This window comes from Ovis aries, chromosome 2, assembly GCF_016772045.2.
Source record: "Ovis aries strain OAR_USU_Benz2616 breed Rambouillet chromosome 2, ARS-UI_Ramb_v3.0, whole genome shotgun sequence".
NCBI lineage: Eukaryota > Metazoa > Chordata > Mammalia > Artiodactyla > Bovidae > Ovis > Ovis aries.
Window position 1 is genome coordinate 52,882,859 of NC_056055.1, and position 21,459 is coordinate 52,904,317.

General features: G+C 45.8%; 2 protein-coding genes across 3 annotated transcripts in view; one reads left to right on the plus strand and one right to left on the minus strand.

The window, feature by feature from the left end:
• Positions 1-21,459, minus strand: part of CCDC107 (coiled-coil domain containing 107) — a 31,160-nt gene that overhangs the window by 6,690 nt on the left and 3,011 nt on the right. The window contains exons 2-3 of one of the 2 annotated variants that reach the window (XM_060409267.1): positions 20,732-20,910; positions 4,377-20,029 (exon numbers count right to left, since the gene is read on the minus strand). In XM_060409267.1, the coding sequence (XP_060265250.1) occupies positions 4,377-4,778 (402 nt within the window). In that variant the 5' untranslated portion in view covers positions 4,779-20,029; positions 20,732-20,910. Of the gene's footprint in view, positions 1-4,376; positions 20,911-21,459 lie in introns of both variants that reach the window. The other variant, XM_042243279.2, reaches the window with a different exon arrangement.
• On the plus strand, positions 1,505-3,054 carry SIT1 (signaling threshold regulating transmembrane adaptor 1). The gene is made up of 5 exons (XM_004004283.5): positions 1,505-1,679; positions 1,798-1,933; positions 2,021-2,079; positions 2,173-2,234; positions 2,323-3,054. Exons 1-5 carry the CDS (start codon positions 1,631-1,633, stop codon positions 2,554-2,556), a joined length of 540 nt encoding a protein of 179 aa, XP_004004332.1. The 5' UTR covers positions 1,505-1,630; the 3' UTR covers positions 2,557-3,054.

Here is a 21,459-nt window from a genome sequence, read left to right on the forward strand (position 1 = left end):
TGTTGTCCCCTTCTCCTCCCACCCTCAATCTTTCCCAGCATCAGGGTCTTTTCAGATGAGTCAGTTCTTTGCATCAGGTGACCAAAGTATTGCAGTTTCAGCTTCAGCATCAGTCCTTCCCATGAATTTTACATATTTGAAATCTGAATTTTACATAGTATTAAAACTCATCAGTAACCACAACAATTTAGAACATATATCTACAAAATATTTTTCAGAGGGCTTCCCTGATGGTCCAGTAGTTCAGAATCAGCCTTGCAATGCAGGGGTATCAGTTCAATCCTTGGTCAGGAAGATGCCAGCGGAGCAACTACGCCAGCACACCACAATTACTGAGCCCTCGCTCTACAGCCCGAGAGCTGCAACTTCGGAAGCCCCTCAGAGCCTGCGCTCCGGCAGCAAGAGAAGGCGCCGCACTGAGGAGCCTGAGCAACACATTTAGATAAAGACCCTGTGCTGCAACGAAGACCCAGCACAGCCAAAAAATAATTTAAATACATTTTTCAGAAAGGAATATTTTATCATTGATTTTTTTTTTTTAGAATTGCTGGAACATGGTGATAATGAAAAGGACACTGACTTTTAGTGAGTTTTGTTTTTAAACTCTTTACAAACAATACCCTCTTATTGCTTAGAGTGGCAGGACCTCTGCTACCATCCCCACCCCAGGCACACTGCTACAATGATTTTAAATCTTTGGGAAAAAAAAAAAACAAACACCATCATATGGGCCAGACAAAACAGATCTCTGACCTCTGGTCTGTTTATATTTGGCACTTAGAATCCCTCTTCTCACATCAGTAGCCTCCCATGTGGCTGGGCTGTTTCTGGGCGGGGCAGGTACTTGGCCGCTCCCTGGAGTGAACAAGTGCAAACACTGGGCTGGTTCCCAGGACAGGACTGGGGCAGAGGTTTCTTTACTTCAACTGACTTTTGAGGTTCACAGTTCTTAGGGACAGCTTGGATGAAGTGGACCAGAGGAGGGAGTCAAGCTTCCTCTATCCTCTAAATCTATTACTATTATACCATTAATAATAACAAAAGTCATTCTTAACCCCTGTCCCTTGGTTGTGGGGCAGCCTCCGCATGCGGTGGGATTGTAGGCAGAAGGGGGCCTCCTCATCCCATTTTCACTTTTGTAGCATGCCCATTGAGGATTATGTCCTCCCTCTCCTTATTCTGTCAAGGGACTCAGCGCTGGAGGGAAAAGGCAGACACCCTGGGGCAGAAAGTAATCTCCATCATAAGGCCTGGCTTGTCTTGTAGGTCCTGCCTCATGCCACTTCTGCCTGACTTGGGGTCTTCATGAGCTCAGGTGCCCAGTGTTCCGTAAACTCAGGCCTGCCTCTTCTGACTGAAATGGGTACAGGGGAAGGATGGGGGTGGGGCGGAAGCTTAAGAGCTACTGGGTGGCGCAGGTGCAGGCACAGGGCGGTGTCTTTGTTCTTTAACTCATCCCTCCCCTCCCCCTTGCTCCCCTCCCCCTTCCTCCCCGGAAATCGGCGACTTTGCCACCACCGGTATTGGAGATGCTGAGCTGTGGGGGTCAGGCCCAGAGAGGGGTGGGAGTAAACGGGGCTGCCACAGCTGTCAGATCATAAATCAGGCTGATCCTTTGGCTCAGGGCAGGATGTCTGCAGCAGGTGGACTCTGCAATTGCACGGATCAGCTACTGCCCGGTGAGCTGGGCGGGGCAGGGGCAGGGGGAGGGGTCACGTGGCCCAGTGTTCCACTTGCTGGGCCCTGGAGGGTTAGGCTGGGCAGTAACACTCCCTCCCCACTCTCTCACACCCACAGGAATCCCCTCTGTGACCAAGGGCTGGGGGCTGTGGGCCCTCTCAGGGGCTGTGACCCTGCTGCTCCTCATCTCACTGGGTGTGCACTTGTTCCAGTGGACCAGTGGCCGGAGCAGGAGCCATCCGGGACATGGGCGGTGAGTAGGGGGCAAGAAAGATGGGCTGATGGAGAGTTCCCCCCTTACCAACAAGTCATCTCTCATCCTCTAAACTCTGTGTTGCAGCTCTGGGGAGTCTGTGGAAGACGTCCCTCTGTATGGGAACTTGCATTATCTGCAGACAGGTAGGAAGCTGGCCAAGGGGAGGGGTGCAAGTGGCCAGGTCCTGGGTGCAGGGGGAAGAACTAGATGTGACCAGACTCCTGTTCCCTGCCCAGGACGGCTGTCTCAGGAACCAGGGCCAGACCCACAGGATTCAGCCCCTGGAGGCCCTGCCAGGGTGAGTCAGTTGTGGCTGAAGAGGGGAGGGCAGGTAATGGGGGATTTCTCAAGGGTCCCGTGAGCTTCTAACAGCCTTGCATCTCCAGGCTGCAGAGGAAGTGATGTGCTATACCAGCCTGCATCTGCGGCCTCCTCAGGGCCGGGTCCCCAGCCCTGGAAGCCCCATCAAGTACTCGGAGGTGGTGCTGGACTCCGAGCCAAAGCCCCAGGCTTCAGACCCTGAGCCAGAGCTCTACGCCTCAGTGTGTGCCCAGGGGCGCAGAGCCCGAGCTTCCTTTCCAGACCAGGCCTATGCCAACAGCCATCCTGCACCCAGCTGAGACAGGGGGCCACTGCATTGGTTACTGCTATCCTGTCTGGGGCCATGACTGTTTCCCAACCACCCCCTGAAGACAGGCAGTCCTTCCTCAGTCACAAGACTGATGGTCCCTGAATTTCCTATCTGAGCTGTGAGGGAGACCTCTCAGAGGAATGGCAGGCCCCATTTTTTGAGGATGGCGGAAGAAAAGGCAGTGGCCTCTCCCTCCACCTCTTTTTCCCCCCTCTATCTGTTCCTCTCAACCCCAAGCTCCAGATCCTTCCCATTCCACACCTTTTAGTCTACCCCTGACACCTCCGTGTCTCCTCAGACACCAGAAGTGGGCAGTAGGGGAGGGGTATCCTCCTCAGGAGCCCATAGGCTGGACAGGTCCTGGAATCCGGTGACCTGAGAAAGCCAAGCCTGGTCTCTGACTTGAGAAGCCTAGCAGAACACCAGTCTCCATCCTGCCGCCTCTGTCATGTGCCAAAGTTTTAAAATAAAACTTCTGAAAAAAGTGTTTCGATTTGACCTAGAGAGTGACACACACCTGCAACAGGCCCCACGTGGTGGGCATGTGAAATCTGCTCTCTGCGCAGAGCACTTCTGGGAGCATCTACCTGGGAAAGAGGAGCTCCAGCATCAATGATGCAGGGGTGGGTGTTACAGGTGAGGGCCGGAGTCCAGTTACTAGACCGTCCCCAGGATTTGCACACAGAGCCTCTCCACTCCCATCACCTGGGGTCTTCAGGCTTCCCAGCCTCTGACCTACTTGCCCAGGGCCATCACCCACGACCTGAGGTCTGGGCCATTCCCCCTTCAGCCTTTGTCGATCTCCTGACAGACTTTACTGAGGTATGAGCGGAAAAGAGGGAGAAGCTGAGGCTTTTACTTCCAAACTTCTCTCCTTTACACTTAGAGTCCCAGAGAAAACCACAGAGTAGGTTTTTTAGGGTTCCTGGACCTCTGAGGACCCCAACCTGGGCCTCCCCAGAAGAGGTCCCGGTCGCGGTTAACAGCAGGCAGCTGGGGCTGCGTAGGAGGGAAGGTGGCTTTAGGGGCGGGTACCGGACGTGGGGAACCGCCGGCAGTGGGATGTGGGGTTCTGAGAGCTGCTGTGCTAAAGACGACATAACTAATGTGCCCGAGGCCCGGGAGACATGAGACCGTGACTTTGGAAGACGCAAGGGCTGGGGTCCAGCCAACCTCCTGGGACAAGCCGGGAACCGCGGCGGAGGCCTCAAGCGCCTTCGATCATCCAGGCCGCAAACCTCGGCTCCTAGACACCTTCTCCTCACGGGATTCACACAGCGCCCACGGTCTCGGCTCGCTCAGAACTAAGCCCGGAGCGCCCCCTCCCGACGCGACGTGGCCTCGCCACCACCTCTGCTCAGACCTATGGCATCTCGGCCCACAGCATGCTGGGAGATGTAGTCCCGACCGTGCGGGACTGCCCTTCCGAGTCTCTCCCCGGACTCCGCGGAGCTCTGGCCATGCGGTCTCAGAGAGGTGGCCGTCCTTCTGAAGCTGGGTGCTGTTTGAACTTTATTCTCCTTCCAGTTGCCAAAGCCTGGATCCTCTCTGCCTTCTCTTTCTTCTACAACTCTTGGATTTTTCTTACCTTCTCACCTCGCTTATCACCGAGGCTCGTGCCCTAGCCTAGGTCCTCGTGCCTGAACGCCAGGACTGTGGCAACTTACTGACTGATCCCTGCATCCAGGAAATAAGTGGGGCAGCCAGATCCGCCTCCGACACCTTCTAAGGTAGCCCGCGGCCCGCCCCCCCCCCCCCCCCCCGCCACCTCCACCCCTTGCCACGTCTCATTAGCTGATCATGAAATACCTGACAGTTCTCTCCCCTTCTACAGCTCCAGGTGCTTTCCTTAGCAGCTTCCCTTCCCTCTCTGGTGTCTCTTTCCAGCCAGAAGGAGAGTCTTGTTCTACGCAAATTCCCAGGGGTGGAGTCTTCAGGGAAGTCACCAGGACTGGGGTGGGTGGGTGTGTGTTTGGGGGTGGGGGAAGGAGGTGCGTGTTGCGGGGGGTGGGGTGGAGAGGTGGAGTGGGGTGGGGAGGTGGAGTGGGGTGGGGAGGTGGAGTGGGGTGGGGAGGTGGAGTGGGGTGGGGAGGTGGTGGTGGCAGGAGGGCTTTCCCCCTCTTTCTGAGATTCCAGCTGGGAGGATAGGATTGCGCTAAAGATGCGAAGAGGCAGGGTCTTTGGGACAATCAAAGGCGCAATAATCTTCATAACTCTGGGAGATGGTGAAGGACAGGGAAGCCTGGCGTGCTGCAGTCTATGGGGTGGCAAAGAGTCAGACACAACTTAGCGACTGAACAACAAAGGAATTACTTCTAGGTGGGTAAGGGCCTCAGAAGCCCCTCAGCCAAGGCCCCTCCAGCGTTGGCCTTGCTCTGCACTGTCAAGATAACGCTAAATTTACAAGCTAGTTTTGGCTACAAAGGAAGGGAAACAAAGCTGAGACACGGAGACAGACCAAGTCTTAATGACTTCATTTGAAGCCTTGGATTCAGCCATGCCTAGAGCTAGACCAGCCTCCTGAACTTTTTGGTTATGCCGCTGCTGCTGCTGCTGCTGCTGCCACTAAGTCGCTTCAGTCATGTCCAACTCTGTGCGACCCCATAGACGGTAGCCCACCAGGCTCCCCCGTCCCTCGGATTCTCCAGGCAAGAATACTGGAGTGGGTTGCCATTTCCTTCTCCAGTGCATGAAAGTGAAAAGTGAAAGTGAAGTCGCTCAGTCCTGTCCGACCCTTAGCCACCCCTTGGACTGCAGCCTACCAGGCCCCTCCATCCATGGGAGTTTCCAGGCAAGAGTACTGGAGTGGGTTGCCATTTCCTTCTCCATTTTGGTTATGTAAGCTAATAAATTCCCTTTTTTGCTTAATTCAGACTAAGTTAGATTTTTTCTCTCTTGCAACCACGAGTTCTGACTAATTCTGTGGGGAAAAACCAGCTGATCAAGGCCAACTGAAGATGCTAAACCTTTGAGATCTTTCCTTATTGTTTAACTCCACCAACTACCCTCCTCTGATTTAATAACTAAATATTCTATCATGCCATTTGAGCCTAAGAGATTTCTGCATATGATATGAGTTAATCTAGTCTCTCTCTTGCCAAGCTTTTACATTTCTAGATGTGAAGGAAGCTGACAGACCTGAACAAAACTTATACTCACTGCAGGAATCACTCTGTGAGCTTCCAGAGTTTGGGAACTCACTTCCTTACCAAACACTGCTTTCCAATCTTTCTTATTGTTATAACCTCTTTTTTTAAGCAGAAACTACTTCCCTGTTACTTTTGTCACCAGTTCTGCCTCCTGAGCTAGAGTTATACCGTCTTCTCCCTCCTGTACATGACAGCCCTGGAGGAATTTGGAGCCAGGCTTGATGGATGGCCGAGGTCTCCCCCCTCCACCACCACTTCTTCCCAGGAACAGCTTTCTAAAGTTCCTTTTACAGTTTTACAGTCCTTTTATAGACCATATTTGCAGCCTACTCATCCTAAGAAGTGGGGCCTATCTCTTTATTGGGCACTTAATCCACAGGACTTTTGTTGGAAAGGAACACACTCATTTAGTCTAGCTTAAGTAAAGCGTGTTTATTGTAAGGACACCTGGGTATTTAAGAGGCTGGATGGAATGGGAATCCCATAACAGTGTCTGTGATCTGACTGGGCATATGCAGACTGTTATTACCTCTGATTCTGGCATCACTGGGGACCTTGGTGACAGGAGGATGTGGGTCTTCACACCCCTTTTCCTCCAGCTCTGTGAATCACTCTGTTTCTGCTTCTTTTATTTTTTCCCCAAATTTCTTACCACTTTGCTAACCTGCTTCCTGTCCCTTAATGTGTATTCTCTACTTCATGCTTCTGCTTCCTCACAACAGTTTTATATTTCCTCCTCTGTCTCATGATCTCAGTTACATGTTTAATTATAGGAATAATGTGAACACATGATTAAAAAAATAAAATAGATCTAAAGGGTATACAACAGTGGTACTCAATCAGAAGTAACTGTGACAGCCCCAGGGAACATTTGGCAATATCCGGAGACATTTTTGGTTGTCACAGCTGGAGAGGGAGTGCTATCAGTCTGTAGTGGGTGGAAGCCAGGGATGCTGCTAAACACTCAGATCAGTCACTCACAGCAGACAATTTCTGGCCCCCAAAGTTAAAAATGCCAAAGTTGGGAACTCCTACTAGAGGGGGAAAAAAAAAACAAAGTAAAAGGCCATCCCCCGCCCACCTCATTCCTACACCCAGTTGAACTTCCCAGAGGTACCTACTGTTAGTGACTTCTATGTTTAAGTCTTTGGCAAATATCATTGTGCATGTGTGCTAAGTTGCTTCAGTCATGGCCTACTCTTGATGATCCTATGGAATGTAGCCCGCCAGCCTCCTCTGTCCATGAGATTCTCCAGGTGAGAATACTGGAATGGGCTGCATGCCCTTCTCCAGATGATTCCCCAACCCAGGGACTGAGCCCACGTCTCCTGTGGCTCCTACACTGCAGGTGGATTCTTTACCACTGAGCCACCACCGGGGAAACCCTGAATATCACTGTATGTCAATTACACTTAGACTACCCAGAATGAGGAGATTCTGGGCATATGGCAACCCTACAGGAGCTTCCACACTTCTCTGGCAACTCCCAGCTACAGGTGATAAACTTTACATGGGCTCTCCTGAACCGGCTGCGAGAATTCCCTGCAGACAAGTTTCTGGAGAGCAGCCTCAGGACGGCAGGAAGTCTCAGAACAGTCGGCTTCCCAAGAACAATGAATAGGTTTGCTGAGTTTCCCTCACTCTCCAAAAAACTCTTGATGGATCAACTTTCTCTGTCCTTGAGGCTGGGAGAATGCAAACAAACCAGAGGGCAGAGAGACCTGCTACAGGAAACAGACGAACCTCCTACTGAAAAAATGAGATCCTGGAGGAGATGTGTGTGAAACTCAAACACAAAAGATTTCCCTGAGTCTGAAAATGTTATCAAAACTAAAAATGTTCACAGATAAAGCAAAGGTGAAGCTAAAACTCAAAAACAGGTGTAGAAAAATCAAATAGATGAAATATCTCAAAACATGTAACAGAAACATGTGGATGCAAATCATGTGGTCAAAGATGGGAAACTGGAACAGACCCAGGAGAGTTAACTGCAAATTCTATGAGTTCCTGGAGAAAAAGGAACAGGAGAGGAGAGGTTATAATTAAATCAGTTCAGTTCAGTCACTGAGTCACGTCCAACTCTTTGTAACCCCACGGACTGCAGCACTCCAGGCCTCCCTGTCCATCACCAGCTCCCGGAGTTTACTCAAACTCCTGTCCATTGAGTGGGTGACGCCATCCAACCATCTCATCCTCTGTCTTTCCCTTCTCCTCCCGCCTTCAATCTTTCCCAGCATCAGGGTCTTTTCAAATGAGTCAGTTCTTCAAATCAGGTGGCCAAAGTATTGCAGTTGCATCTTCAGCATCAGTCCTTCCAATGAATATTCACGACTGATTTCCTTTAGGATGGACTGGTTGGATCTCCTTGTTGTCCAAGGGACTCTTAAGAATCTTCTCCAACACCACAATTCAAAAGCATCAATTCTTCGCCCCTCAGCTTTCTTTATAGTCCAACTCTCACATCCACACATGACTACTGGAAAAACCATAGCTTTAACTAGACGGGCCTTTGTTGGCAAAGTAATGTCTCTGCTTTTCAATATGCTGTCTAGGTTGGTCATAGCTTTTCTTCCAAGGAGCAAGTGTCTTTTAATTTCATGGCTACAGTCACCACCTGCAGTGATTTTGGAGCCCCCCAAAATAAAGTCTCTCACTGTTTCCCCATCTATTTGCCATGAAGTGATGGGACCAGATGCCATGATCTTAGTTTTCTGAGTGTTGAGTTTTAAGCCAACTTTTTCACTCTCACTTTCATCAAGAGGCTCTTTAGTTCTTCTCCGCTTTTTGCCACATCCATTGGATCATCGAAAAAACAAAAGAGTTCCAGAAAAACATCTACCTCTGTTTTACTGACTATGCCAAAGCCTTTACCATGTGGATCACAATAAACTGTGGAAAATTCTTAAAGATATGGGAATACCAGACCACCTGACCTGCCTCCTGGGAAATCTGTATGCAGATCAAGAAGTAACAGTTAGAACTGTACATGGAACAACAGTCTGGTTCCAAATTGGGAAAGGAGTACATCAAGGTTGTATATTGTCACCCTGCTTATTTAACTTATATGCAGAGTACATCATGAGAAATGCTGGACTGGATGAAGCACAAGCTGGAATCAAGACTGCAGGGAGAAATATCAATATCCTCAGATATGCAGATGACACCACCCTTATGGCATGATTAAATAATAGATGAAATATCCTTGAGCTGAAGAAAGACTTAAGTTACAGACTGGATCTATAGGAAAAGACACACTTATGAAGGCAGTTGAAAGGCACAAACTTCCAGTTATAAGATAAATACTAGGAATATAATGTACTACATGATAAATAAAATTAAGTCTGCTGTGTGTGACATATGAAAGTTGTTAACAGAGTAATTCTAAGAGTTATCACAGAAAAGCATTTTTAAATACTTCTTTAAATTTGTATCCATATGAGATGATGAATGTTCACTAAACTTATTGTAATAATCATTTCATGATGTATGTACATAAGATCTTTATTTGTACACCTTAAACTTATAATGTTAATTATATCTCAGTAAAACTAGGAGAAAAACCACACACTTAGTCGTATACAATTTAAAATTTCTAAGCTCTAAGGATATGGGAACTCATACACATTTTCATGCAGAAAGAAGTTCCTTTCTTCTTATCTGCTTCTTTGGAAGTTAAAAGACAGCAAAACTGAATGTGAGCTAATTAAAGAAAAGGCCTGAAATCCAGAACCAGCCAAGGAAGAAAGAAAAGTATTTGAAAATTTGCAAAAATCACTCAGTATCTTATCTGAGAAATACTTTTAAGATTTTAATGAAACAACAAATGAATCGGAACAGAGACTTCAAGATAGAGGAAGATGAAGAGGAAAGAAAGCAGTGGGGAGCAACGAACCATGACCTATATTATTTATACCTATATGTGTATTTATAACATGTAATAAATTGCTAAATAAGGACTCTTGGAACAGATGTGAGGGGCACACTGTGGAACACACTGTGAGGGAAATTCTAATAAGGACTAAATTACATCAATAAAACTCTGGAATCAGGTGGTAGGAATAAGGGGAAGGTAAGTGTTATAGTACCTAAAGGGGGAGGGGTTGGGAGGATGAAAGGGGGAGAGAGGGGGCAGGGAAAATAAGGAAGTGGAAGATAAACCGAGTAGGATGGAAATAGCTGTTCTCGGTTCACACACTGAAGAGGAATGAGTGCCTATATAGAGGGCAGGGCAGGAATTGTTGTTGCTGTTGTTTAGTTGCTAAGTTGTGTCTGACACTTCTGCAACCCCATGGACTGTAGCCCGCAAGTTTCCTCTGTCCATGGGATTTCCCAAGCAACAATACTGGAGTGGGTTGTCATTTCCTTCTCCAGGGGATCTTCCCCACCCAGGGATGGAACCCACGTCTCCTACATTGCACGCAGATTTTTTACTGCTGAGCCACCAGGGCAAGGGATGATAACTATTAATAGAAGGATGAACTCCAAATAACAAAGGGGGAAAATGAACAGCATTCATTCAATCCAGCAAAGGTAAAGAAAAGAAGAGTTCACAACAGTGTTAAGAAATGTAAAATAAGGAAGATGGAAATGATAAATCAAATACATCCCTCATTACAGTTAATATGAGTGGACCGAATTCCACCATTAAAAGGCTGCCAGACTTTGTTATAAGTCAAATTCATATTATTTAAAATAAACACACTTTAAAAAAGTGGTAAAGAAACTTTAAAAATGAAGATGTGGGAAAAGGATGCTGCTGCTAAGTAGCTTCAGTCGTGTCCGACGTTGTGCGACCCCACAGACGGCAGTCCACTAGGCTCTGCTGTCCCTGGGATTCTCCAGGCAAGAACACTGGAGTGGGTTGCCATTTCCTTCTCCAATGCATGAAAGTGAAAAGTGAAAGTGAAGTTGCTCAGTCGTGTCCGACTCTTAGTGACCCCATGGACTGCAGCCTACGAGGCTCCTCCATCCATGGGATTCTCCAGGCAAGAGTACTGGAGTGGGGTGCCACTGGGAAAGGGATAGTAAGCAAATAAACAGAAAGCGAGGGTAATGCTGATCTCCAACAAAGAGAATTGAGGTTCAGGCTGAAATTGCTGTGAAGATTGCCCACAAAGTGGTAGGAGAGAATGTTTGGGGTGATAGGACTCTTCTGTTTCTTGGTTGTGGTTACATATGGTAAAACTCATAGGCTCGTACACTTAAAAACTGATAAAATTTAATGTATGTAAAAAATTTTAACATATGTAAATTGCAATACAATAAAGCTGGCTTTAAAAAAAGAACAAATGCTGAATGAAAAAATAGTGTAATGCCAGAAACCTTCTCAATTACCCTGTATCCTATATTATTCAGTCTATCCCTGAAATACCATAAAGATACCAAGCTTTTTTTTAAAAAAAGAGGAAAAATAAAGGGATTACTTATTTCAAGAAATTAGAAAAATAACAAGAAAAGAAACCAAAGTAATCAGGAAATAACAAACGCTGACATGAATGGAATGGAAAATAAACAAAAATACTAAAAAGTATACACTTTTTAAAAGGTTCTTTAAAAGGGCTAATAAAATAGAAAAACATCTTGCAAGCATAAGTAAAGAGAAAATAAGAGAGTTAAAAATAGAAAAGATTAGTTATGAGAAAGAAAACATTATAGATAGAAGAGAGGAAGATTTATTAAGTGCAACTTAATATTCCTCAACAGCCAATTTGAAAATTTAGAGGAAATGGATACATTTCAGGAAAATATAAATTAGCAAAGTTAACCCAAAAGAGAAAAGTTTGAAAAGCTCAATTTATCTTAGAAAAAACTAGAATAGAAAGGTGATTAGGGATCTACCTTTGAAAAAGACTGCATTTAATTGATGCCACAACTGAGTGTTATCTAACCATCAATAAGAGTAATTTCCATGCCATTTCCATAGTCAAGATTATGGAAAAAAAGAAAGTCTCCCATATTTAATAAACAGAGCCAGTATAACTTAATACCATCCCCAATAAAAACTCTAAGTAAAAAGTATTTGCTGTTAGGAAGCCCTGACAGCAAATACTGTTCTTAATAGTGAAACACTAAAATCACATTATTGAAATAAAAATTTAGACAGAAATGCCTGCTATTACCCTTGTTGTTTATCATATCTTGGAAGTTTTACCTAATGCAGTAAAACAAGAGAATGGATTATTATGATTATCTGAAAAATTATAAAGCTATCTATCATTTTTGCTGATATGATTGTATTATCAAAAACTTCAAGATGAGTAAAAAAAAATCTAGTAAAAAGACAATACAGGGGCTTCCCTGGTGATCTAGTGCTTAAGAATCGCCTGCCAATGCAGGAGACACAAGTTTGATCCCTGGTCAGGGAAGAGCCCACACGCCTCGGAGCAACCCAGCCCATGCACCACAACTACTGAGCCTGTGCTTGATAGCCCACGAGCTGCAACTACTGAAGACCCGTGCCTAGAGCCCTCGCTCCACAACAAGAGAGGCCACCGCTATCAGAGGCCCGCACGCCTCACCTCCCTCACTGCAACTAAGCAGAAGGCCACACGCAGCAGCGAAGACCCGGCGCAGCCAAAAATGAATAAGTGAATAAGGTAGATATGTGTGTATTTATATACATATATAGTGTGTGTGTGTGTATATATATAAAGACAATATAATTAGGAGAGTTGACTGGATACAAGATAAAATAATGAAAACAAATTGCTTTTTCCCTCAGTTCAGTTCGGTCAGTCATGTCTGACTCTTTGTGACCCTATGGACTGCAGCACACCAGGCTTCCCTGCCCTTCCCCATCTCCCAGAGCTTGCTCAAACTCATGTCCATTGAGTCAGTGACGCCAACCAACCATCTCATCTTCTGTCATCCCCTTCTCCTCCTGCCCTCAATCTTTCCCAGCATCAGGGTCTTTTCCAAAGAGTTGGCTCTTCTCATCAGGTGGCCAAAGTATTGGAGCTTCAGCTTCAGCATCAGTCCTTCCAATGAATATTCAGGGTTGATTTCCTTTAGAATTGACTGGTTTGATCTCCCCAGTAGTCCAAGGGACTCTCAAAAGTCTTTTCCAACACTACAGTTCAAAAGCATCAGTTCTTCAATGATCAGCCTTCATTATGGTCCAACTCTCACATCCATATATGACTACTGGAAAAACCATAGCTTTGACTGTATAGACCTTTGGTGGCAAAATACTGTCTCTGCTTTTTAATATGCTTTTTTCCTACTCTAGCAATAAACAGCTCAAATTGAAAATGGGGAAATATGCAACTTATAGTAATAAAATTATCAAATTCTTAGGATAATAACAATTATAGTCAGCATCATAATTCCATGCACTCTTCTAAGCAATCCTCACAACACTCTCTTGAGATAGATTACTATTTATTGCCAATCTTGATTTGCAGAAAGGAACACTGAGGAATGGGGAGATTAAGTGATTTACCCTATATCACTAGCTAGTAATGCATTAAGAGTTGAAATTTGAATTCTAGTAGCTGGCACTGAGACAACCCTTGTAACCACTATAATACTGTATGTTAATTTAAAAAATTGACATATAACGTTATATTGGTTTCAGGTATATAACATAATTTGATATTTATATATATTGTGAAATGATCACCACAGTACCTCTAGTCAACATCCATCACTGCACACAGCTTTTTTTCCCTTGTGATGAAAACTTATAAGCTCTACTTACTCTCCTAATAGGAACCTACTGTTTAGTACTAGGAACTCTACTCAATACTCTGTAATGGCCTATGTGGGAATAGAATCTAAAAAAGAGTGCATATATGCATATATATAACTGATTCACTTTGCTGTACAGCAGAAGCTAACACATTGTAAATCAACTATACTCCAATAAAAATTAACTGTAAAAAAACCTTAGTAATTTTAAAATATACAATATAGTATCCCTGGTGTCTCAGACGGTAAAGAATCTGTCTGCAATGCAGGAGACCCAGGTTTGATCCCTGGGTTGAGAAGATCCCCTGGTTAAGGGAATGGCTATCCACTCAAGTATTCTTGCCTGGAGAATTCCACGGACAGAGGAACCTGGCAGGCTACAGTCCATGGGGATGAAAAGAGGCTGGCTTGACTAAGCCACTAACACTCTCACAATATTATTAACTATAGTCATCATGCTGTACCTTACATTCCCAGGACTTCTTTTTAAAGTCTTTATTGAATTTGTCATAATACTGCTTCTGCTTTATGTTTTGTTTTTTTGGCTGCTAGGCATGTGGGATCTTAGCTCCCTGACCAGGGATTGAACCCTCCCCTCCTGCATTGAAAGACAAAGTCTTAACCACTGGACCACCAGGGAAGTCTCTAATTTTTTTTTTAATTGACTGGAAGTTTTATAGTGTATAAATTTAGTCAAGAATTGACTTCATACATACTCATATGTATACAATGAGTTATACAATATAACTATAAGATACAAAGTGAGCGTGGGACAAACAGAAAATCAACCATCTTCCAAGGAGTGAAAGTGCTGAGTCCTAACCACTAGACCACTAGGGAACTCTGTCAACCATCTCCTTGGAAAGGAAGATAAAGTATCAGAAGAAGGGACTTCCCTGGCGGTGCAGTGGTTAAGAATCTGCCTTCCAATGCAGGGGAAGTGGGTTCCATCCCTGATCAAGGAAACTGAGATCACACATGCCACCAGGGCAACAAAAAAGGTCCCCAGGACTCAACCAAGATCTCACATGCCACAGCTGAGACCTGACGCAGCCGAATAAAGAAAGAAACAAATGTTTTTTAAAAAACAGAAAAAAGTCAATTCTCCCCCAATTAACGTACACTGTTAGTTACTATAGTTCCAATTTGTATCTCAAAGAACAGTCAAGGACAAATGTCTTTTTAAAAAGAAAGAGAGAGATTTGTCTTACCAAATAGATCAGAACATGCTCAAAGACTAGTTAATCAAATCAGTAAGTAGAAGGGAATCAATAAGTAAACAGGAATCAAAAATTAGGTATTTGTGTACATCAGAACACGGCAATTCAGTTCATTGGAGAAAGTAAGGATGCCGTAAGAGATGGCCCTGGAACAGGCGGCTGTCCTTACTGAGAGCCAATGCCCGGCTGGGACTGTGTACCTGCTGGGCTTTTGTTCCAAAGCAGTGGTACCTCGTGGGGGGAGAACACAGCTTCTCTTGCAGGACACTCACAGCATCAAAACTGAGGTACTGAGACACTGACTTGGGTTCCAGGCTGTCCTTGTGGGTTCTGGTCTATCCTTTCTCCCCTACTTTTCATCCACCTGCTTCCCAGTTGCCTGCCCTGCAGACCCCACACTCCGGCATCTGGAGCAAAGATAACAGCCTCCATAGACTGTTTAGCTCTTATAGTTAGTTGCTCAGTTGTTTCTGACTCTTTGTGACCCCATGGACCATATAGCCTGCGAGGTGCCTCTGTCCACGGGATTTCCCAGGCATGAATACTGGAATGGGTTGCCATTTCCTTATTGAGTAAGGGCAGTTTTCTGTAGGGCTTTCCCTTGTGGCTCAGCTGGTAAAGAATCCACCTGCAATGCAGGAGACTTGGGTTTGATCCCTGGCTTGGGAAGATCCCCTGGAGAAGGGAAAGGCTACCCACTCCAGTATTCTGGCCTGGAGAATCCCATGGACTGTATAGTCCACGGGTCGCAAAGAACTGGACACGACTGAGCGACTTGCACTTTCACTTTCCTGTCACAAATCAATTTTCTTTCCTTTTTTTTTTTTTTTTTTTTGGACACAGAGCAAGCTTTATTTAGTGGCCAGAGAATGGAGAAGCAGTAGCTAAGTCCACAGATCAAATTCTCATCCACTTGGGGAGAGGCATTTAAATTTAAAGGGTAAAGATAAAGGCAGGAGTTGTTTAGTTACTAAGCTGTGTCTAACTCTTTTGCAACTCCATGGACCGTAGCCCGCCAGGCTCCCCTGTCCATGGGATTTCCCAGGCAAGAATGCTGGAGAGGGTTGCCATTTCCTTTTCCATGTAACAAATCTCTTAATTGAAAAAAAATTATGTGCATATATGTATGTGATAGTCACTCACTTGTGTCCAACTCTGTGACCCCATAGACTGTAGCCCAGGCTCTCCTATCCATGGAATTCTTTAGGCAAGAATACTGGAGTGGGTTGCCATTCTCTTTTCCAGGGGATCTTCACAACTCAGAGACCAAACCCACATCTCCCACGTTGTAGGCAGATTCTTTACCATATATACATATAAATATATGTATATATGTGTATATATATATATGCATGTATACGCATATCCTAATGGTCTGCTTGTCTGTGCCATTGTTTATTGAGATATAACTGACATACAGCATCGTATAAGTGTAAGACGTATAATGTGTTGATGCGGTACATTTATATATTGCATTATGGTTACCACCATAGTTAGCTAACACCTCTATTATGTCACATAGTTAACATCTCTTTTATGTGGTGAGAACAGTTTGAGCTTTGACTGACACACTAGATGAAAGATGTATAAGCTTTCACTGTATTATTCTTTCAACTTTCCTTTAGGCCTCAAATTTTCAAAATAAAATTCTCAGGGGGAGGGAAATACAAAGGATCTAACATTAATAGAAGAGCAAATTCAACTGGTTAGCAAACTTGAAATATATCCAAATTTGTTAGGAGTCAGGGCCATGCAATTTAATAAGGAGATACCACTTAATGTCCACTCTGGAAATTTCCCCAGTGGAAAACTGGGGCTCACAGTTACTGGAGGATTCTGAAAGCCAGGGTAGACTATGTGCCCCCCGAGTTAGCCCCCCAGGGTGAGTTGCTAGGATGTACACCAGTTCCCACCAGTCATCAGTTAAGAGCTTTTCTGGCAAGAGGCACTGATTTCCAGCAGCTTCTCACCATCTGCCAATAAAAAGCTGCAAAGATCCTCGCAGTTGGAAGAAGTGCACCCAGTGGGAAGGCCTGGGGACCGGGGATGTCTGAGGCTCTGTGTGCCTCCCCCTGCATAGCTCAGGTCCATTCATGCCCCTCCTGAGGTCACACTGTGACCACGTCTCCAAGGTCACAGCTTCTCACAAGCGGAGGAAGAGATGGGACTTCCTTAGTGGTCCAGTGGCTAAGATTTCATGCTCCGCATGCAGGGGCCAGGGTTTGATCCCTGGTCAGGGAACTAGATCCTGTCCACCACAACTAAGCCCTGAGCAGATAATTAAATAATTTTTAAGGTATAAAAAAAAGAGGAAGAAAAACTTACTCTAGGAGTATCAGTGGGACAGTGGGACAAATTACAATGCTGTGGTTGGTGCTAAGGCTGAAGCTGAGATTCTTTCTCCTGTCCGTCCATTCTGGACTCCCCCTTGCTCTCAAGCAGCACTGAAGGTGGTCTGGATGGCTTGTCCCATGGGTAACCCAGACTGTCATTTCCAAGGGGCCTGAGCTGTGGTGGCCATCACTGCCCATGTGTGGATAATGTCTCACCAGGCACAGGGCACAGAGCACCGAGGGGTGCCCATGAACCTCCTGGGTGCTGATGCATTCTACCTGCTCCCATTAGTTTGCAGCAGCCCTATCTAGGTTGGATTACCCAGGGAATAATCACTCAGGTCTAAGTGTGTGAGAGAGGAGCCAGGCACAACTGCTAAGCGTGGAGGGCTCTGGGTAGCACATAGTCCCTCGCTCTGCCTCCTTTCACTTTCTGCTCCCACTGCTACCTAAGTACTCATCTCCACATTCTCCCATTTAAATTCTTGAAAACTAAATTCTTTTTTCGTTTTTGGCCATACCACAAGCGTGGCTTGTGGGATCTTACACCTCTGACCAGGAATAGAACTCACATCCTCTGCAGTAGAAGCCTGGAGTCTTAACCATTGGACCACCAGGGAAGTCTCCTGAGAGCTAGCATCTGATAACCTCACATCCTCCCTGATTTCTAGGCCAAGCCACCCCAGAGGGGTTGTCTCTGGACTGACCAGCCTTGAATCTGCTGCCACTTGGTTATCTCAATCAACTGACGTCAGAGGGGTTGGGAGGAGGGTCCATAATACAACACTGGGGATCTAGGCTGCCTCATCAGTAGGGGTCTGACCCCTTAGAAGGGGCTGTAGGTGTGGCTGGCTCAATATTTGGCATACGTCGTAAAGCAGCTGTAGTCCTACAGGGCAGCCTTTTGTCACCTGCCCTCCTAGTCATACGGCTAATTCATAATGAACTTATAGCCTACTGAGTGCAGTTCCGAAGTTGTAAAATAAGTGAGTTGAGCTCACTAAGATTCCTTCAAGCTCCAAAGCGACTGATAACTGCCTCTTGCCTCAAACATTTAACATAAACTATCGTTAAGCCAGGACTGCCTCCAACCGACGCTTACATAAATTTTTAAGCCTCAAATTTCATTTCTTCCATATATGCTAGCTGTTATTATTCATCTTTATTATGTCTCATTCTGTGGTTGGAGCCATCATCTTGCTCTGCTGCAATGTTTGCCTTTCGGTGTATTTGCTTTTCTGTAGAGCTCTGGGCCATCACTGTATATGAATGTGCTTTCTGGGTCGCCATTCAAGACAGGGCCAAGCAGAGGCCTAAGGTAGTCTCTGGAGACCTACTGGCACCCTGGTTTCCATGATCAAAGGGCTGCAAACCCTCTTAATGATGCTGTCCTCTCTTCTGCCTCTGAAGCGATTTAACAGACTCAGTGACGCTTTTGCTAAAATCGACATCTACAACATCTCCAGACGGGATCCTCTTAACTGATGTCAGATATCTAGACAACCCCATATTTCACAGATAGGAAATTGTGACTTGCCCAAAGTGACACACTCCGGCTGTGCTGGCTTCTTTATCTATACCAAGTTCTTTCCATTACGTCATGCTTCCTCCACAGTTCAGGAAACTTATCTCCTGCTGCTGTAAAAAAAACTACCATGAACTCAGTGGCTTAAAAAAATACAAGTTTCTAATAAATGCTGGAGAAGGTGTGGAGAAAGGGGAACCCTTCTATGCTGTTGGTAGGAATGTAAATTGTACAACCATTATAGAGAACAGCATGGAGACCCCTTAAAAAACTAAATATAAAATTACCATATGATCCAGCAATTCTACTCCTGGGCATATATCTGGAGAAAACCATAATTTGAAAAGAGACATGCATCACCTCAATGTTCACTGCAGCAACGATTTATAATAACCGAGACACAGAGGGAACCTAAATGTCTATTGACAGAGAAGTGGATAAGATGTGGTGCATATATACGATGGAATATAACTCAGCCATAAAAAAGAACAAAACAATGCTGTCTGCAGCAACATGGATGGGCCCAGAGATTGTCACAGTAAGTGAAGTAAATCAGACCGAGAAAGACAAATATCATATGATATAGCATGTGATATGATATGTAGAATCAAAAAAAGCTACAAATGAACTTATTTACAGAACAGAAATAGAATCACAGATGTAGAAAACAAAGTTACAGTTACCAGTGGGGAAGGATAAATTGGGAGATTGGGATTGACATATGCACACTACTGTATATAAAATGGGTAACTAATAAAGACCTACTATATAGCACAGGGAACTCGACTCAATACTCTGTAACGATCTATATGGGAAAATAATCTCACAAAGAGGGAATATATGTATACGTGTAATGATTTACTGTTTGATACGCCTGAAACTAAGACAACATGGTTAATCAACTATCCTCCAGCAAAAATTAAAAAAAAAAATACAAGTTTCTTATCTTACAGCTCTGACGTGCCTCACTGGCTTAAAGTCAAGGTGTCCGCAGGGCTAGTTCCTTTCTAGAGGTGAGGGTCTATTATTTTGCCTTTCCCAGCTTCTGGAGGCTGCCCGTATTCCTTGGCTCGTGGTCCCCTTCTTCTGCCTGCAGCATCTTATTCATGTCACATCTCTCTGCCCCATCTTCCAAGGTCGAGCCTCTTTCCTCCCATGACCCTGAAAACGTCTTCCTTTCAAGGACTTATGATTAGATTGGCCTTCAGGGTAAAACAGGGTGATCTCCCCATCTAAAGATTCTCAAGTTAGTCACATTAACAATTTCATCAGGCAAAGTAACCTATGCACGGGTTCTGGGGGTTAAGATTGTAAGCACTGGGGAGAGGCCATTTTTCGCCTATCACACCCTGTCCATAGATCAGGGCCTCCTGGAGTCAGTGGGTTAGGCTACTGAAGGTGGACAGAACCTGGCTTTCAGAGTCTTGGGAGACTTCCTTGACTTCCCGATATTGGCTGCACTTCACCAAGCCCTTTTCCACACAGCAAATTCCGTCCCGATGCTCCTAGCTTGGCTGCCTCTTCTTGTCTACTGTAGAACCACTCCCTGAAATGAGCATAGAGGATCAGGAGAGGACACAAAATGGGCTCTGATGTTTGTTCTCTAGGATCTCAGCTGAAATTATGATCCTGGAAAAGCTGAAATGTACAGCACTGGCCCCTCAGCTCTGAGAAGCCCCCAGGCATTCCTGACATTTGAGCAGTTCAGGTGCGGCTCAGACTTTCAGATGTCCTTTCTGATGTCCAGCCTCAAAGGGAAATATGTGTGTCAATATCACAAAGATACCACGTGACACATTTGGGAAAGGAGACAGACTCTGCTCTCATAACCATCTTCCATACGATGATCTAGGACTGAGGGAATGCAGAGAGTCATAAGGAGATGTGTATCCATCACTAAAAGAGCTAAAGAGGACAGAGACACAGGCCAGGTGGCCTAAGACATCCAAAGCATTATGAGCGTGAAGCTCATTCAACCCCATTTGGGCACCCTGCCTCCTGAAGCCTCTCCAATAGGCGAGTTAGGCAGCATGCCCATTGACTTCTCTTTTGAGCACATAGTGGTAGCTTGCTTTTGACATTTTACCTGGCACCCAGGCCCTGTTCCATACAGGTTCTGAAAACTGGAACATTATCTCCAGTTTACAGCATTCCTGCAAGTGTTCCTGCAATTGATTTACACACCTGCTGTCTTCACCCCTAAGCCCTGTGCTCCACAGATTCAAGTGCCCTGACCGCCCCTACTCACCGCAGCTTCTCTGTACACTCCCACTCGCTTTCACAGGCCCCCGAGGGCCCAGGAAGTCACAACACGCGCCACTGTCGCTGTCTGGGGGAGGCCCTGACCGCGTTCCTCCCCCAGGGGAGGGGGCTGGTTTGTTGGAAACTTTAATCAAGCAGGGACGGTTAACAGATGCAGGGAAACACCTTAGGAAAGAAACCATGAGCCTTAAAAGAAGGAAATACTTGTAGAATCTGTCCCCATGACCTTTAAAGTCTTCCGAAAATGGCCAGTCATTTCCCACCCTGGGAAAAAACCACAGCCATCACAGGCACTATTCCGGCCACAGACTCCTCCGGGCTTCACCCCGCGACAGGCTTGGGCAGAGATGGTCACCCCGCACAAGACACCCCGACAGACTGCAGAGGCCTGGGGATGTGTATGCGTGCCTCACACTCACACCCCTGTGGACGTCTGCCTCCCCCGCCCCCCCGCCGACGTTTCTCAGGTGACAAATGTATTCTTCTGTGTCAGCGGCACTTTTTCTGGGGCAACCTGGGTGTCACCATTGGGCACGGCTCCCATCAGACCCACAGGCCCATCTCAGCGCCCCTCCACACACCACTAACCATACACTGCAAGCTGCTAGCGTGTGGCGAGGACCTCTTTCCCCTTCCTTTTTCCTCCTCACAGCTGCGGTGATGGGGGAGGGGGGTTCTGAGGGGGCGGACATCACCCAGTTGGGGTGGGTTTTT

Excerpts from the sequence above, each read along its gene's own strand:
- SIT1 (XM_004004283.5), top strand. The coding sequence starts at position 1,631 with ATGTCTGCAGCAGGTGGACTCTGCAATTGCACGGATCAGCTACTGCCC. Across the intron at positions 1,934-2,020 it reads AGCCATCCGGGACATGGGCG|CTCTGGGGAGTCTGTGGAAG; the intron begins GTGAGTAGGGGG and ends TCTGTGTTGCAG. Across the intron at positions 2,080-2,172 it reads CTTGCATTATCTGCAGACAG|GACGGCTGTCTCAGGAACCA; the intron begins GTAGGAAGCTGG and ends TTCCCTGCCCAG.